We start from the raw sequence: 17171 nt of genomic DNA, 5'->3' as shown, positions 1-17171 counted from the left end.
AGGCTTCCTGCACCCGAGCAGGATGACCCAGCCACACCCATGGCTGTGGGGCTGGGTGTCCCCCTCCATGGGTGCTCTCACAGGGATTCAGGGCCAAGCCCAGAAAGTTCATGGGATTTCTCCTATTTGCTCCACACCGTGGGGCAGAAGTCCCCCCAGGACGGCCCCACTGTGTCCTGATCTTTCCTGCAACGTGTCTCCAAGGGAGTGCTGGCCAGGAGGAGGCCTCAGGGCTGGAGCTCAGCTGACGCTCAGCAGTTCATTCATGGCCGGGCTCCATTTTCCAGCTGTTTTTTTTCTCTCCCTCCTTCAGCTTTCTCAAACCTAACAGCACTGCCTGAGGACCTTCTCTGGGTGGGTGGGGAGAGCCCAGGCCACAAAAGGTTGCAGCTATAAATGGTACTGGTGTTAGAAAACAACCTGCCAGTTACCCTGGAAACCCAGCTAGGCTTCCTGAGCTCTGCTGGTACGTGGGGCTGATGGTGGCCTTGATTTGGGGCACGGAAACTCAGATCAAAACTGGTGGAACTTCACCGGAACTGCCCAGCCCCAGCACCATGAGGCAGCTGGGGCATCCTCAGCAACAGCTGCAGCTGAGATGGTGCCAGGGCTTGGGGGGCTGCAGGGAACATTGCGGGGTGCAGAAGGGGGGTCAGCTCTGTGGAGGATGCTCAGCCCATTTCCAGGTATTCAGCATTTTCTTCCCCTGGTTTCTCTCAGTGCTTGGCAGGAAGCTGTGCAAGGGCTCTTCTCTGCTGGGGTCCCCAGGTCGGTGTCAGATACCAAAGGACCTTGACTCTGGTGACCACAGGGTGGCTGGCAAAGCCACTCACTCTCGTTCCTCCTCAGCAGCACCTGGCCATAGCTGTCCTGTCCCTGCAGTGGTGACTGGCAGTGGCACCCAAGGGAGGGAGCAAAGCCATCCTCAACTAAGGCAGCTCCCAGCAAGGGGTTTTGGCTCACATCAGCTTTTCTTTTCCCTCTTGCAGCTCCACCTTGCCCTCGCCCTGGTGATTTGCAGCTTGGGAAGCCATGGCACCCAAAGGAAAGGTAAGGGTGACCCACATGTGGTGGGGATGGGTACTGGGGATGCTGCAAGGCAGACCCCAGGGCCAGGGTAGCATCTGCATCATGCAGCAAGGGTGGTGGTGATGTGCATGGGAGCCTGTTTACATTCCTGCCTCTCCAACCAGTGCTGTCTGGATGGGGGAAGTGCTGGAGTGGGGAGCTGGGAGGGCAGGGATACTCAGAAGCAAAAACCCTTTGAGGCCCACGTTAGGATGGACGAGAGAAGCAGGGCTGTGGAAAGAGGAGAAGAGATGCTGCATGGGGGATTTGGGCTTTGGCTGAAGAGAAATCCCTCCTGAGCCATGCTGCAAGGCAGGCAGCCCCGCTTTGGCCTGGATTTCTCCACGCTCTGAGCCAGGGCTGGTGTGATGTGGCAGCTGGGTGAGCAGGTGCTCCCCTGCAGCCAGGAAAACATCTCCGTGTGGGCGGACAGCCTGCCTGGGAGGGCAGCTGTGGCTGCTGGGTACAGCCTGCCTGCAGCGAGCGAGGCGGGGGAGGAGTCCAAGGCCAAAGCCTCCCTTCTCCACTGCCTGGGCCCAGGCTCTGCTTTCCGTTCTCTACAGAAATCAAGCAGTCATTGCCTCAAGCCCCATTACCCGCAGCTTCCTGCCCAGCCGAGGAGGTGGTTGCCTCTGGGCGGGGAAACTGAGGCACAGCACGGGGGAGCATCACCCCTGCAGTCATGCTGGACCCTGAGCAGCCATGCGGTGGGAGGCAGCAAAGCCACGTTAGGAATTTTGCTTCCACCCTCCTGGCCCCAGCCTGGCTTATTTTTAGCTGGGAGGTCCCAGGGCGGGCTGGGATGACTCAGAGGCTGGAGGAGGGGAGGCAGAGGGCCCAGCAGCTGAAGTGGGGGATGGAAAGGGACAGGAGGGTTATGAGGAGGGTGCAGCAGGCAGGATGCTGTTTCCCTCCCGAGTGATGTTTCTGCACATCCCACTCGAGTGCAGGGAGCGTGGGGTGATGCACAGCGCTGAGCTCCTGCCTCAGTTTCCTTCTCCCCCTCACTATTTAACCAGGGCCCATCTGGTCATTCCTCTACCCCCCTGCAGCCCCAGCACCTTCTGGGCACTCCTGTCCCCTCCCATTACCTTTGCACACCTCCTTTGCCTTGCAGCTTCTTATTTACATCTCTGCAATGCACGTGTGTGGGCAGCAGCTTGTCCCGAGCCAGAAGGGTCTGGGAGCTGCCAGGAAGCAGAGCTAAATCCAGCACTGCCAATGAATCACCTGCAATACGATCTGTCCCTCTGCCTGCCTGCCTGCCTCCCTCCAAGGGCAGCGTCTCCTCTTGCCCAACCTGGTCCCCACTACGTGGGACACCAGTGCCAGCAGCTCCTCCTAAGAGGGCCTGTGGGATGTGACAAGGGTGGACTAGTTTGTCCCTGGAAAATGGGAGCACAGAGCCTGTTCTGAAGGTGCTGGGTGAGATGCACAGCAGAGCTGCGGTGCCAGGGCACTGGGCTAGGCCCCAGGGGAGCAGTGGGTATGGGGCTGCCCTATGTCCATGGGCTCATTCCTGGAGGTACTCGCAGGGACAGGGGTGCTGGTGCTGCGTGCCTGATGCCCATTGTTTCTCAGGACATGTTGCCTTTAGATGCCCACATTGGCAGCAGCCCCAGGCCTTTGTACAGCTTCTTGGGGATCATAAAGAAGCCCTGCAGCAGCCCCTGAGTGAGTGATCACACCCTGGCCTGGCACATGGTACCAGCAGAACCAAGGGAGCTCAGAGTAGCCCAGGGTGCTGGCACAGCCCAGAGCCCCAGCTCAGCCTGGCTCCCAAGCTAAGGAATTGCTGCCATTCAGCCCTTCCCACTCTGTGCCTCTGGCAAGAATGCATCCCAGTTTCACATCTGCTTCCACCCCGGGTTTGTGCTGATCTTGCTCAGTTTGGCCTCAGGCTGCCCCAGGCTGAATTCCCTTGGGCAGGGGAAGCCTGGTCTCTGCTTTAACCTGAGGTCAATCTTTGGGGGTGTTGCTCCTGCACTCCCTGTTGTGCAGCTTGGAGGAGCAGAGGAGCAGACAGAAGTGGTTCACACCGAGTTCCAGGATTTCTTGAGCTTCCAGGAAAGTTTGCTCCAACCCCTTGGACCAACCTGGGCCCCGCAGGAGCACAGGCTGGGGCCAGACAAGCTGTGGCAGCTCTGGCACTTCTTGTTGCTTTCTGCTTAGCACCCCACATTGTGCCTGTAAATATCTCCTTGCTTGGAGGCCATGCAGAGCTTGGACATCCTCAGCATCTGGAGGGTTTCCCTGCTCACAACGGGCAGTAGGAAAATTACTTCCTTCCTCGCTCCCTGTCCACTCCTCATAATTCCCTTCAGCCTGGCTGCATTGCAAGGAGATCACCCTGGTCTTTCCATGCTATCCCCCATGTTCAGAGTGTCCAGCCCTCCCATGGGGACCTCAATGTGCTCAAGAAACCTCCCTTCAAACCACCAGCTCTTGCTAGTACAACAGGGAGGGTCGTATCCAGCTTAAGCAAGCTGCAAACAGAGCAGTGACAGTGAAATCCAAGAGGGAATGTTGTGTACTCCAGTGAGCTGGAACACAAACAGTCTGCGTGGCAGGGACAGCAAACAGGAAAGGAAACAATCAAAGAGGACAAGAGTTTATGTTTGACACTGAGTTTTGCTTTTGGGCAGCCCAAACAGGAGTAGTTCTTGCCTCAGTCCTGCTCAGCATCAGCTTCTCCTTCCCTTGTCTCACTGGGGACTGCTCCTTCCCCTTTCACCTTCTCTCCTCCTTTCCCTAGGTCTACAGGGGGTCAGTGAAGGATTTCCCAGACTTTGATGCCAACCAGGATGCAGAGGCTTTGTACAATGCCATGAAGGGGTTCGGTATGGATGCTCCTCTGGACTGTCACCACAGGGCAACTCTGAAGTCCTCCATTCCTTTGATTGACCCTTGCATGGCTGAGCATCCTGCATCCCCTCCCCTCTCATGCTTTAGCAGCATGCCAGGACCTCTTCTGGCTTCCCTTTTCCTCCCAGGAGCTGGCTCAGCCTCCCAGCCCTGAGTCAGAAGCAACTTTGACCCCTGCAGGATAGCCATGATGAGTCCTGCCATGTGGGGTGAGACCCAGCCCTGGGGCTAAACGTGGTTCTCCTTGCAGGCAGTGACAAGGAGGCCATCCTTGACCTCATCACATCCAGAAGCAACAAGCAGCGAGTGCAGATCTGCCAAGCCTACAAGTCCCTCTATGGAAAGGTAACAGCAGAAACACTCCCTGGTCCATACCCCTCCTGGTGGTCATAGCTGCCACCAACCAGCCCATGCAGGGACCAGCCTCTCCCTGGACCCAGTCAGAGATGCTGTGGAGCAGAGGGATCCCAGCCTCTTTCTCCTCCTCCACCAGGACCTCATTGCAGATCTGAAGTACGAGCTGACAGGGAAGTTTGAGCGGCTGATCGTGAGCCTGATGCGGCCCCCACCTTATGGTGATGCCAAAGAGATCAAAGATGCCATCTCGGTAAGGGGTTGGCAGCCCCCATAGGGCCCCTCTGAGGACACCTCATCTGGTCCTGCTGTTGATGGGGCCGTGGGGTCCTGCTGCTGCTGGGGCCGTGGGGTCCTGCTGCTGATGGGGCTGTGTCTCTGCCCACAGGGCATCGGCACAGATGAGAAGTGCCTCATCGAGATCCTCGCCTCTCGCACCAACCAGGAGATCCATGACCTGGTGGCTGCTTACAAAGATGGTGAGGGTCAGGTCAGGGCTGCCCTGAGTTCCCTTAGGACAGGACAAGGGGCAGAGGTGAGATCCTGCTCTCCAGACCCTGACCTCTCCCTCTTCCACCAGCCTATGAGAGAGACCTGGAGGCTGACATTGTTGGAGACACCTCAGGCCACTTCAAGAAGATGCTCGTTGTCCTGCTTCAGGTGTGTCCATCTGTCCAGCATCTGTAGGTGGTGGGAGCCTGCACCCTGCAGGGCTGAGTGACTCTCTGTCCCACAGGGCAGCAGGGAGGAGGATGATGTGGTGAGCGAGGACCTGGTGGAGCAGGATGCTAAGGTGAGGCTTGGCAGGTGGTCGGGATGGATGGCATCCAGGCAAGGGCAAACTTGCAAGGGCAAATGGCACTGTGACCATCCAGACTAGACTTAGGCTTGCAAAAGGAGGGTGGGTGCCATGGGGACCTGTGCTTGGGCAGAGCCCCATGTCAGCAGCACCCTGACTTGAGCTCTGCTGCCTTCTTCATCCCACAAGGACCTGCTGGAAGCTGGTGAGCTGAAATGGGGCACGGACGAGGCCCAATTCATCTACATCCTTGGGCGGCGAAGCAAGCAGCACCTCCGCCTGGGTGAGCATCTCCTGTGAGCTCAGAGTTGGGCTTCAAAGTATCTTGGCAGCTTCTCCAGGCATCATCTCACTCTTGTCCCACAGTCTTTGACGAGTACCTGAAGATTTCTGGGAAGCCAATCGAGAGGAGCATCCGGGGAGAGCTCTCTGGTGACTTTGAGAAGCTGATGCTGGCTGTGGGTAAGTCAGCCCAGGCGTGGGGAGTGCTGTGCAAACACCCCACTGGCCTTCCTGGGGTGGGAGGGCTCAAGGCTAAGAGCCAGTGGGGTTGGGGTTATGGCTGTGCCAGGTTTCAGAGAGCTTAGGGAGGCTCCTTTAGGGTGGGTGGAGATGCTGAATGTGGTGGTCAAGGGGTGTGGGTGCCCAGATGCTGGCAGCACCAGTGAAGCCAAGTGCCAGCATCACTCACCAAGCTTCAATTTCCCCACAGTGAAGTGCATCAGAAGCACAGCAGAGTATTTTGCTGAAAGGCTCTACAAGGCCATGAAGGTGAGTAGATCACCCCTTCTCCAGAGGGTTCCTGTGAGGAGGGGTCCCCTTGCCACGGGGTGCTGCTGGAGAGCGAGGTGATGCGTGCCCATTGAGATGGGACCTATGTGGCCTGGGCAGTCTGCTTTTCCCTCCAAAGGAGTTATTTCTTCAGACGTAGGGTTGGGTAGAAACTTGACAGAGGCTTCCAAGTGTGGTGGGCTGAGCAGGGTTGCTTGGCCATGCCAGGATTAATGTGGGGGCTCCTCCACTGCAGGGGCTGGGCACGAGAGACAACACACTGATCCGCATCATGGTGTCCCGCAGCGAGATCGACATGCTGGACATCCGCGAGGTGTTCAGGACCAAGTACGAGAAATCTCTCTACAACATGATAAAGGTGAGCACTGGGGGTCCCCACTCACCCCCTAAGCAGCTGCTAGTGCTGCCTCCCTTCTGATGCCACCCTATAAATCTGTCTGCAAAGTCATTCTCTTCCTCTTTTTTCCCTCTCTGCTCCCATGGGAGATGCTCCCTGTCGGATAACAGTGGGGGAGTATCTCAAAGCCTCTTAGGTCTGTCTAGGCCTAATGCCAGGAGGAAGAGGGGAGCAGTCTCAGACCTGGCCAGCCTGAGACTAGCCTAGCAGTGGTGGGGGGGAGAAAGAGCCCTGGGGGTTTTGGGTGCACCCTCAGGTGGGGAGAAGGGAAGTGTTGGGAGGCCTTTGGGTGTGGTGTAAGGCACTCTGTATGCTTTGGGATATCTTTGTCACTATGCTTGGTAGTTTCTGTAAAACACCAATTGCTCTTCCGTTTAAACTTTCCATCACTCTCCAATCCATTCATGTGTCATTTCTTTTGTCCCTCTTGGTACAACAGAGGATCTGTCTGGCCTTAAACCAGGACACCAGGGAAGGGTGGAGTCCTTTCCCCAGCTGTCCTGTGCTGTGTGTCCATCTTAGAGGACAAGGCTCAGGAGACATCTCTCCACACGCCCATCCTGTCGCACTACCTTGACCTTCCCTGTTCTCCATCTGTCTTTCCAGGAGGACACCTCTGGGGAGTACAAGAAGGCTTTGTTGAAGCTGTGTGGAGGGGATGATGAGTAAGACCACCTGTACCCTGTTTGTTCCTCTCCATTCCCTTGGTGCTGGGTACAAACCTCTGGGTCAGAGCCTGGTGGATCACCTGGAGCAGCAGCACCCACAGTGACAGTGGTTTGGTACAGGGGACTCTCTGGTCCCTCTGCATGGCCACCCATGATGCCGTGGTCCCTTTTGGCATGTAGCAGCCCTGCAGGGCAGAGACAAGCACCTGGAGGGAGGATGTTCTGGTGGAGGCCATGGGGGTTTATCATCCCATTCCTCCATTCCCACCCAGCCCCACAGCTAGTACCCAGCTCCTGCCCACCTGCCCCTGTGCCTGGCACCTGGCAGGTACAAAAAAACCCTCAGGAAGGGGCAGGATGGGGTGGATGGTGGCTGCTGGCAGGGCGTGGGGCTGCCCCAGCTCACTGTCCCGTGTCCTTGCCCTCCCATTGCAGTGCTGCAGGTGAGTTCTTCCCCGAGGCGGCGCAGGTGGCCTATCGGATGTGGGAGCTTAGTGCGGTGGCCAAAGTAGAGGTCAGCACCCCCCAGTGTGCCCCCTTCTGCTACCTGCCAGCTTGGGACCCCCAGCTGCTCCTTTCTGCTGTGGGGGTCCCAAGCACTGAGCACAGCCAGTCCTGCACCTTCTCTCTGCCTCTTGCTCCGCAGCTTCTCTTGATGCCTTTCTCTGGTTTTGGGGCATGAGGTTGGCAGATGTAACCCCAAGGGCTCCACTAACCCTCTCTGTCTGAGCCTCCCTCCCTCAAGGCAGCAGACCCTGCATGTTTGTGCAATGCATCACCTGCAGCCCTGGCTCCACTGCCCACCAGAGACCTCCTGCTCCCCAGGGCAGCCCACCCTGGGGCAGAGCTGTGCCATGGGGAGCTGACAGCCTGCATGCAGCTAGAGGCACCCACAAAAGGGTGCTCTGAGATGTGCAGAAAAGACACCTTGAGCCCTATGTGCTTGGGGAGGATGGAGATGAGCTGGGAGCTGTAAGGAGCAGGAGGGTAGAGTTACAGGGCAGGAGTGGGCACCCCTCCAGCAACTCCTCTTCTGGCTCTCAGCTGATGCGGCCAGCCCTGGCTGAGCTGTCCCAGTGCACAGGGAGGTGGGTGTGACACCCAGCAGGACACTGAGCTCCAGGGACTCTTGTCTGTTGCTGGCTTCTCCTCGCTCTCTGTTGGCCTGGCTATGGTTTGTCCTTGATGGAAGGTGTGACAGTGGCAGGGACATCCTCACTGAGCTCCAGGTGCTTGCACTAATACACGACCTGCTTTGGCCTCAGCTTGCCAGGTGGCACCTATCCTCTCCCCCCCTCTCCCCCCCTCTCCCCCCCTCTCCCCCCCTCTCTCCCCCCCTCTCCCCCCCTCTCCCCCCTCTCCCCCCCTCTCCCCCCTTCTACCCCCTTCTCCCCCCCTCTCCCCCCCTCTCCCCCCCTTCTCCCCCCCTTCTCCCCCCCTCTCCCCCCCTCTCCCTCCTTCTTCCCCCCTCTCCCCCATTCCCACACAGCTCAGGGGTGAACCCAAACCTCTCTATGCATCCACAGCTGCAAGGAACTGTGCAGCCTGCAGGAAACTTCAATGACGATGGTGATGCACAAGTGCTGAGGAAGGCAATGAAGGGCCTGGGTAAGCAGGGGCCATGTACCCAACCCCTTCCTGCTGCTCTTCAACAGCTCCTGGGGCAGAAAGCCCACCCTGGCCCACACAGAGCTGCATGAAGGAAATAAAGAAACAGCTTTGGAGCTGTCAGAGCTCTGCCTTCCCCATCTCCTCAGTTCAGAGGGGTGGTGATGCACCTATGGTCAGCCAGCATGGCTCTGCTGGTCCCCTTGGCTCCCCCCAGCATCACTTTTGTCATTACAGGCACAGATGAAGGGGCCATCATCGAGGTGCTGACACAGAGGAGCAACGCACAGAGGCAGCAGATCCTGAAGGCTTACAAGGCACACTATGGCCGGGTACTGCCAACCCCCTCCTCCCACCCTGTGCCTTCCTTCTGCCCCTTCCCATGCAGACATCTGCCCCTTGCTGAAAGAAATCCTGCCCAGGGAGCAGTGGGCAGCCAGGGGACCCCAATTTGCCCTGGCATGACTTCCCCAAGGGAGACCAAATTGCCAACAGCCTCTCACTGTTGACCCCAGCTGTAGCACCATCCCATCCCAAGGGGAGGGTGTCCTGCACAGAGGCCTCCAGAGCCAGGATTCCCCCAGAGCCAGGATCTCCCCAGAGCCACCTCACAAAACCTGACCTTAAACCACACCAAGGGTCTTCCCAGGTGTCTCCCACCTCCATACTCTCCTCCCTTGATTTCTCTCCCATGTTGCCTCAGCTGGTCCATCCCTGCAGAAGGATCTGGGGACTGAAAAATGCTTTTGCAGGACCTGATGGCAGACCTGAAGTCTGAGCTGTCGGGCAGCCTGGCCAAGCTGATCCTCGGGCTGATGCTGACACCGGCGCAGTACGATGCCAAGCAGCTGAGGAAGGCTGTGGAGGTAATTGCCACACTGGTGGCATGAGCTTCAGCACATGAGGATGAGGTGGTGTTCACTGTGGTTGTGCCAGTGCTGCTGGTGGCCCGGGTCTGTGAGTGCACCCCAGCTCCACACACCCCTGGGCTCTCATCTCCTGCATGGAAAGCAGAGCAGAAAGCACCAGGACAAAGACCTGGTTTGCACTCAAGGCCTGCTGGGAGTTCAGCTTGGCTTCTTTGTAGCCCAGCACAATCAGAAAGCACCAGGACAAAGACCTGGTTTGCACTCAAGGCCTGCTGGGAGTCCAGTTTGGCCTCTTTGCAGCCCAGCTCATACAAGAAGCCTCTCAGGGAGTCCTCCCACTGCTTTACAATGGGAGCAGTGCCCTACCAGGCACAGGCAGCCACAGGAGAGCCAGAGCAGTGGCAAACCAGTGGCATGCACTACTATCCACCAGTCACACCAGCAGCATATTTGGATTCTTTTGTGCTGGTTGCTCCCAGCCCCTGGAGACATTTGCTGGACATGGACTTCTGACACATGGTAACCCTGGGGCTAGAGTAGCCCCTGCTTGCCTGGCACTGGAGGGGTGATGCTGGCAGTGGCACCTGCAGCACCCCACCATGCCACTGTCTTCCAGGGGGCTGGCACAGATGAGAAGGTCCTCATTGAAATCATGGCCACACGGAACAACCAGGAGATCAAGGCTATCAACGAGGCATATCAGGAAGGTATGGCAAAGGAAGGACATGGGGAGCACCCAGGTCCTGGGCACAGACCACATTTAATGCTATACAAAGCCCTTTCCAGAGCCTAGGGTACATTTTTGTCTCTGAGTTGGGTCCATAGCTTGGCACTGTGAAGGTCTGTCAGTCCTTCCCAGCAAGAGCAGCTCTTCTGCAGGTCCAGCACCTTACTAAAGAGATGTGGGAACCTGGAATAAGGCTGGCAAGAGTCCTCTAATCCATCCTGTGATTTCTTATGCTCCCAGACCCATTGCTTCTCTTTCTCATCCATCCATGCCTCCTCCCTAGGGAATGAGGTGCAAGCTCCAGGTTAAATCCCTAGGCTCTTCTATCCCAGAGAGCCCATGGTTTTAAGCAGATGGGTCTGTGGCTGGTCACTCCCAGCCTCTCTCCCTGGCACAGTGACGTGCCCCACTTCTGCCACCAACATCTCCTCCCTGAGAGCTCCTTTGCAATGATCCCTTTTCCCCAGGAGCACCTGGAGCAAGAGCCTTTGCTTGTGCCCAGGGCATTAGAGCTGCCGGGGTGATCCTGTCCTCCCCAGGCCTCGAAATATCAGATGGAGGCATCCACCTCAGCCATGCAAAGGCTGGAAGATGGTCACCATCATCTGCAGGCCCCATGGGGGATCATGGGCACAATAGGCACTGGTGGGTGAGAGGCAGAGCTGCAGGCAGGGTGCAGGGCTCATTCATCTCCCTTCTCCACAGCCTACCACAAGAGCCTGGAAGATGACCTCAGCTCTGACACATCAGGGCATTTCAAGAGGATTCTTGTCTCCCTGGCTCTGGTAAGGTTGGCTTTGCTGCTGGGGATTGTGCCCTCCCTGGCACAGGCAGCACTGGCGTCTATGGAGAAGACAGCAGCACAGCTGGACTCTGTCTGCCACCCTTTCTCTTGTGGCTCTCCTGGGAGATGTCCTCTCCCCAGCTCCATGGTTTTGTTTTTTTGGTTTTTTTTTTTGTCTTGCACCACAGGGCAATCGTGATGAAGGACCAGAGAACATCACACAGGCACATGAAGATGCCAAGGTGAGAACCATGCTGGCAGTGCTGCTAGAGGCTCTGCATCCAAAAAAAAAAAAAAAAAAAGAGGAGGTTGGATCCCCTGGTCTGGAAATGGCAGCAAAATACTGCTGGGGCAGGGTCTCTGTCAGCTGCAGGGGGAGATGGCAGAAGTGACACCTCTGGAGGTAGAGCTCCCCAGCCTGATTTCCATTGTCCTGGGCTCTGCTGCTCCATGCCTGGGGGAGCTGCAAACCATGAGAGCAGCTCTGGGCCCAGCCCCAGGGAGCTCCCAACAAGGGACTGCAGAGCTCCTATTTTGGGGTGCAGTATCAACACATTAATGCTGAAGCCTGGCACTTGAGCTTCAAAGGCAGCTTTGGGCTGGTCTGCAGGAGCTGCCTACCTCTCTGGGTTGTGAACGGGGCAGCCTTGAAGCCAAAGCTGCTTTCCAGCATGCCAGGATGCCAGCCCTCAAACCAATATCTCATCTTTCCTGAGCTGTAGTGAACCAGGACTGGAGGGGAAAGCCTGAGCAGCCAGAAATGGTGCATGGGGCTGCTGGGGCCCCAATGCTTGGCTCAGCTGCCAGTCCCAGGAGACCTGAGACCCTCAGGCTGTGCACTTCGGCGTCCTGCTCCCTCAGGCCCAGCTTTTTCTGAAAGGGGCTGGGGAGCTCGGTGCAGGGCCAAGCCCCAGCTCTCCCTTGGCTGTCCTGCGGTGCTCCGGCGCATGGCTGCAGGAGGCAGCCGCAGAGCTCAGCCGCAGAGCTCTGCCGCAGCACCGCCGCCGGCAGAGGGAGCAGATGCTGCGCCGCCCGCACCCTGCCCATGCACTGCTGCTCACCTCCTCCTGCTGCAGAGAAAGAGAGAGCCAGGGGTGACAAGCACAGGGACGAGCCAGCCAAGTGGCAGCTGGCCTGGCTGTTTTGTCAGCAAAGCTGCTCTCCCCCTCCTCCTGCTGCAGGCTTGGTGTGAGCCAGCCTGGGGCCAAGCAGGGATGCTCCCCAAGGAGCACCAGGCTGGTACCCAGGCCCCAGGGGTTGGAGGCTCACTTTGCTTGGCCAAGGCCACCTCCCCACCCCAGATAATGATGTAAAGGCCAAACCAGAGAAGCAGACAGGTCCTAAGATGAGGCCCACTGACCAAGTTGCTGGGGGCAGATAATTTTAAGGGATTTTGCTAGACTTCCCTCACTTCATCAGGGAAGGATAAAGGTCAGCACCTTGTGACCATGTTGTCTTCCTGTCTCTCTCTTTCTCTCCACCAGGTTGTTGCAGAGACCCTGGTGAGTGGCTGGCCTTTTGCTCCTCAGCCTTCTGCATGTTTTGAGGGGGTGCTGTGGTCCTTGGGTGCAGTGCTGGGGCTGGGTATAGCAGCCCCACAATGGAGCCACATGGGCCCTGCTTGCTCCAGGGTCCTTGCAGCAGGATGGGTGGCAAGGGGACAGATGGAACTTGCATGACACCACCACCCTGCAGTGCTGGGCAGTAGAGAGAGAAAGCCACCTTCCTGCCTTTGGGAGGGCTGGCACCCCATCCTGCCTGCTGCCTGCACGCAGGACTTGTGTTCCTGGCAGCATGGGACTTGGGGCTGGCTTCCGAAGTGGGAACTGGGGAAGTGGCAACAGTACTGCCATAACCTAATGGGTGGGATCAGCACAGCCTTCCCACTAAGCCCCACAGCAGGGGTGGCAGACATTTCACCCATGAGCACCACTGCTGTGGCCCAAAGTGGAGAGTGGCTCCTGTGTCTAGCAGCTCTGATTTCCCTGTTCCACAGTGGTCACCCCCAAAATGTTCTTCCCAAAGGATAATAAGTGTCTTAAGCATGAGCATTGCAAAGCTTGTTTTCTCACACCAGCTGGAGAAGCTCTTTTCTCAGAGGTGATGTGTGAGCCTGCAGCTGTGCACCTTCCCTCCATGCACAGAAGATGCATTATTTGGGAAGAAAAAACAAAACCAAAACCAAATACAAACAACCCCTCCAATAACCAACACCACCAAAAAAACACACAAAAAGAACCCACAAACAAACAAACAAAACCCCCACCTATTTTCATGCCCATCAGAGGCCACTGTCTTTAAGAGGGTGCTCCAGACTGGCTGTCCCAGGAAGAATTGGTTTTCATCTTTGTCCCTCTCTGCTATGCCCATCCTCCTGCCTCCCTCTTCACTCTTGGTTGCTCTTCCAGAAACTTGCTGATGTCTCCAGCAACGACTCCAGTGACTCCCTGGAGACTCGCTTCCTCAGCATCCTCTGCACCCGCAGCTACCCACACCTGCGCAGAGGTAGGACCACATCTCCCCATGGCTGCTGGGCCCTCAGCTGCCACGCTGAGTGCTTTGATTGGGGCTGGATGGGACTCCTGGGCAGCACTATAGAACTGTTGGGGTTGGAAGGGACCTCAAGGTTCGTCCAGTTCCAACCCTCCTGCCATGGGCAGGGACACCTCACACTAGATCAGGTTGCTCAGAGCCACATCCAGCCTGGCCTTAGAAACCTCCAGGGATGAGGTTTCCACCACCTCCCTGGGCAACCTGTTCCAGTGTCTCACCACCCTCACGGGGAAGAATTTCTTCCTAACATCCAATCTGAATCTATCCATTTCTATTTTTTTCCATTCCCCCTAGTCCTATCACTCCTTGACACCCTAAAAAGTCCCTCCCCAGCTTTCTTGTAGGCCCCTTTAAGATACTGGAAGGCCACAAGAAGGTCTCCTCAGAGCTGCCTTCTCTCCAGACTGAACAGCCCCAACTCTTTCAGTCTATCCTCATAGCAGAGGTGCTCCAGCCCTCTGATCATCCTTGTGGCCTTTCTCTGGACACCTTCCAGCACCTCCAGATTCTTCCTGTAATAGAGGCTCCAGAACTGGATGCAGTACTCCAGGTGGGGTCTCACCAGAGTGGAGTAGAGGGGGAGAATCATCTCCTCGACCTGCTGGCTGTGCCTCTCTTGACACAGCCCAGGCTCTGGTTGGCTTTCTGGGCTGCAAGTGCACACTGCAGGCTCATGTTAAGCTTCTCATCCACCAGCACCCCCAAGTCTTTTTCTTTAGGGCTGCTCTCAAGCCAGTCCCTGCCCAGCCTATATTGGTGCTTGGGATTGCCCTGACCCAGGTGCAGGACCTTGCATTTGGTCTTGTTGAACTTCATGAGGTTCTGTCATGGGCCCACCACTAGATTGGGGTCTCCTCAAGGCTGAGGTTGACCCCTAGTGGTGGGGGGGTGAGGCAGTGGGAGGAGATGGCATGGCCTTGTGTTCGGGGTGGCTAGTTGAGGTCGCCCAAGCTTGCTCTGGTCCTGTCTGGTCCGTGGTTGAGGCTTGAGTCTCCTGGATGCCCAGGGCTGGGGTGACTTTCCCTCTCGTCCCTCCGCAGTGTTTCAGGAGTTCATCAAGATGACGAACCACGACGTGGAGCACGCCATCAGGAAGCGGATGTCAGGGGATGAGAAGGATGCCTTCCTGGCCATCGGTCAGTGCTCCCCTGGGGCAGGGCTCCCTGCAGGGCGAGCAGCCACTCTGCCTCCCTCTGCCAATGCCATGGCAAATTCCTGCTGCCTTGGGGCCGTGGAGAAATCCCAGCGTGGCATGGGGTCAGAGCATTTCAATCTAGGGGGACAAGCCTGCACCCTTGTACCAAGGAGGGTTTGCAGCTGACCCGGTGGGGGCACACCTTGCTGCCAGGTATCCTGTGGGTGCCACCAAGCAGGTGCCCACTTTCTCTCCCCTCTGTGTTGCAGTCCGGAGTGTGAAGAACAAGCCAGCCTTTTTTGCTGACAAGCTCTACAAGTCCATGAAGGTACAACTGGGCTCTCCTGGGGCTGAGCTGTGGGAGGGAGCTATGCTGGGCAGGCACCCTTTGGGATTCTCTGATTTAACCCCCACAGCAGTGATGGGGTTTGTCCCCTGGCTGCCCCCAGGGGCAGGGCTGAGCTCAAAGCAGTAGCACATCAGCTTTCTGGGGGTAGCAGGAGACATGGCAGGTTTGTGTCTTGCCAGCAGCAAGCCCAGAACATCTCCAAGGAGAGATCATAGAATGGTTTGTGTTGGAAGGGATATTTAAAGATCATCTAATCCAACCCCCTGCAGTGAGCAAGAAGATCTTCAACTAGATCAGGTTCCTCAGAGTCCCATCCAACCTGACCTTGAATGTTTCCAGGGATGGGGCATCTACTTCCTCTCTGGGTAAATTAGGCAACCTGTGCCAGTATTTCACCACCCTAATCATAAAATACTTCTCCTTAATATCTAGTTTAAATTTCCCCTATTTTAGTTTAAAACCATTATCTCTTGTCCTTTTGCAACAGGTCTTGATAGAAAGGTTGTCCTCATCTTTCTTACAAGCCTCTTTAGGTGCTGTAAGATGGCAATAAGGTCTTCTTGGGGCCAGGCTGAACAACCCCAATTCTTTCAGCCTTTCCTTACAGCAGAGGTGTTCCACTCCTTTGGTCATTTTTGTGATCTCCTCTGGACCCCAATCCTCAGCTTAGTCTGTGCTGAAGTTGCCAGGAGAGTTCCTGAGCCCCAGGTCCCTCCAGGGTTATTTGTCCAAGCTCCCCTTTGCAGGGTGCTGGCACAGATGAGAGGACCCTCACCCGGATCATGATCTCCCGGAGCGAGATCGACCTCTGGAACATCCGGGGCGAGTTCCTGGACCTGTTTGACAAATCACTGCACCACATGATCGAGGTGAGGGGACAGGGGGCAGCCCCATCCTTGTCACCTCCTCTGGCTGAGTCCTGGCCCTGAGCCCTTTGAGAGCGACACAGGGGCTGTGCATCACCTGGGGAGGGGGAATCTGCCCCAGCCAGCCTTGGTGTAGGCAGGTCTGGCTGCAGAGGGGATGTGCTGACATCTTCCCCTGCTGTACAGACCCTTGTGACTGTACAGGGGATGTGCTGACATCTTCCCCTGCTGTACAGACCCTTGTGACTGTAGAGGGGATGTGCTGACATCTTCCTCTGCTGTACAGACCCTTGTGACTGTAGAGGGGATGTGCTGACATCTTCCTCTGCTGTACAGACCCTTGTGGCTGCAGAGGGGATGTGCTGACATCTTCCTCTGCTGTACAGATCCTTGTGACTGTAGAGGGGATGTGCTGACATCTTCCCCTGCTGTACAGATCCTTGTGGCTGCAGAGGGGATGTGCTGACATCTTCCCCTGCTATACAGATCCTTGTGACTGTAGAGGGGATATGCTGACATCTTCCCCTGCTGTACAGATCCTTGTGACTGTAGAGGGGATGTGCTGACATCTTCCCCTGCTGCACAGCCCCCTGTGGGGCAGCTGGGGCATGGATCTAGGTGTTCCCCTCTGCCCAGCACCTTGGGCTGGGCTTTCCCAGGGCAGGCTCTCTGACGTGGGTCTCCCTCTTGCAGAAGGACACGTCCGGCGACTACCGCAAGGCTCTGCTGGCCCTGTGTGGGGGCGAGGACTAGGTGGCCACGGGGGGTCCTTCTTCATGTCTGAGCCAGCACACATACAGCCACCACCTGGATGTCACTGCAGCTTGGGGGGGGCTTCAGGGGACGCCTGGTTCCCTGCGCAGGCCGATGCTCACTTTGCGGCACTGCACTGCAAGCTGGGGGGAGTCGCGGGGAGGGGAGCAGAGGGATCGGGGTAGGGAGATTGTGCAAAATGATTCACACACAAACATGCCACGAGCCCAGGAACCTACCCAGATGGAAAAGACACTTTGGGATCTCCTCAATAAAACCTTATTGTTGCTGACCCTGGGGGTGAGAGTGGTCGCTTCCTTGGGGCAGGGTTGGGTGGGACTGAGCCTGTGCTGACGAGTCTCAGTGTCTCCTTGCTCCCTCCTGCCCCAGCGAGAACCCTGGAGGCAGAATCAAAGAATCGTCAGGGTTGGGTGGGACCTCAAGGATCATCCAGTTCCAACCCTCCTGCCATGGGCAGGGACACCTCACACTAGATCAGGTTGGCCTGGCCTTAAAAACTTCCAGGGATGAGGCTTCTACCACCTCCCTAGGCAACCTGTTCCAGTGTCTCACCACCCTCATGG

The 17171-nt window shown here is 57.0% G+C and overlaps 1 protein-coding gene across 3 annotated transcripts; it reads left to right on the top strand.

Moving 5' to 3' along the window:
• Positions 1–1017: 1017 nt before the first annotated feature.
• ANXA6 (annexin A6) lies at positions 1018–16743 on the top strand. Of its 3 annotated transcripts, XM_054389256.1 has the most exons (25): positions 1018–1050; positions 3824–3908; positions 4184–4278; positions 4427–4540; positions 4676–4766; positions 4868–4947; positions 5024–5080; positions 5276–5369; positions 5453–5548; positions 5799–5857; positions 6114–6236; positions 6882–6940; positions 7379–7457; positions 8470–8551; positions 8789–8883; positions 9304–9417; positions 10037–10127; positions 10853–10932; positions 11120–11173; positions 12416–12433; positions 13340–13436; positions 14525–14620; positions 14889–14947; positions 15715–15837; positions 16528–16743. In XM_054389256.1, exons 1-25 carry the CDS (start codon positions 1033–1035, stop codon positions 16585–16587), a joined length of 2019 nt encoding a protein of 672 aa, XP_054245231.1. In that variant the 5' UTR covers positions 1018–1032; the 3' UTR covers positions 16588–16743. The 3 variants fall into 3 exon arrangements, with proteins under 3 accessions (XP_054245231.1, XP_054245232.1, XP_054245233.1); XM_054389257.1 differs by lacking the exon at positions 12416–12433; XM_054389258.1 differs by lacking the exons at positions 1018–1050; positions 12416–12433 and having other exon boundaries at positions 3837–3908; positions 11120–11191.
• The last annotated feature ends 428 nt before the right edge of the window (positions 16744–17171 follow it).

Source organism: Indicator indicator, chromosome 18 (assembly GCF_027791375.1).
Source record: "Indicator indicator isolate 239-I01 chromosome 18, UM_Iind_1.1, whole genome shotgun sequence".
NCBI classification, from domain to species: domain Eukaryota; kingdom Metazoa; phylum Chordata; class Aves; order Piciformes; family Indicatoridae; genus Indicator; species Indicator indicator.
Note: the sequence above shows the minus strand (reverse complement) of the source record. Positions and strands in the feature narration are given on the sequence as shown.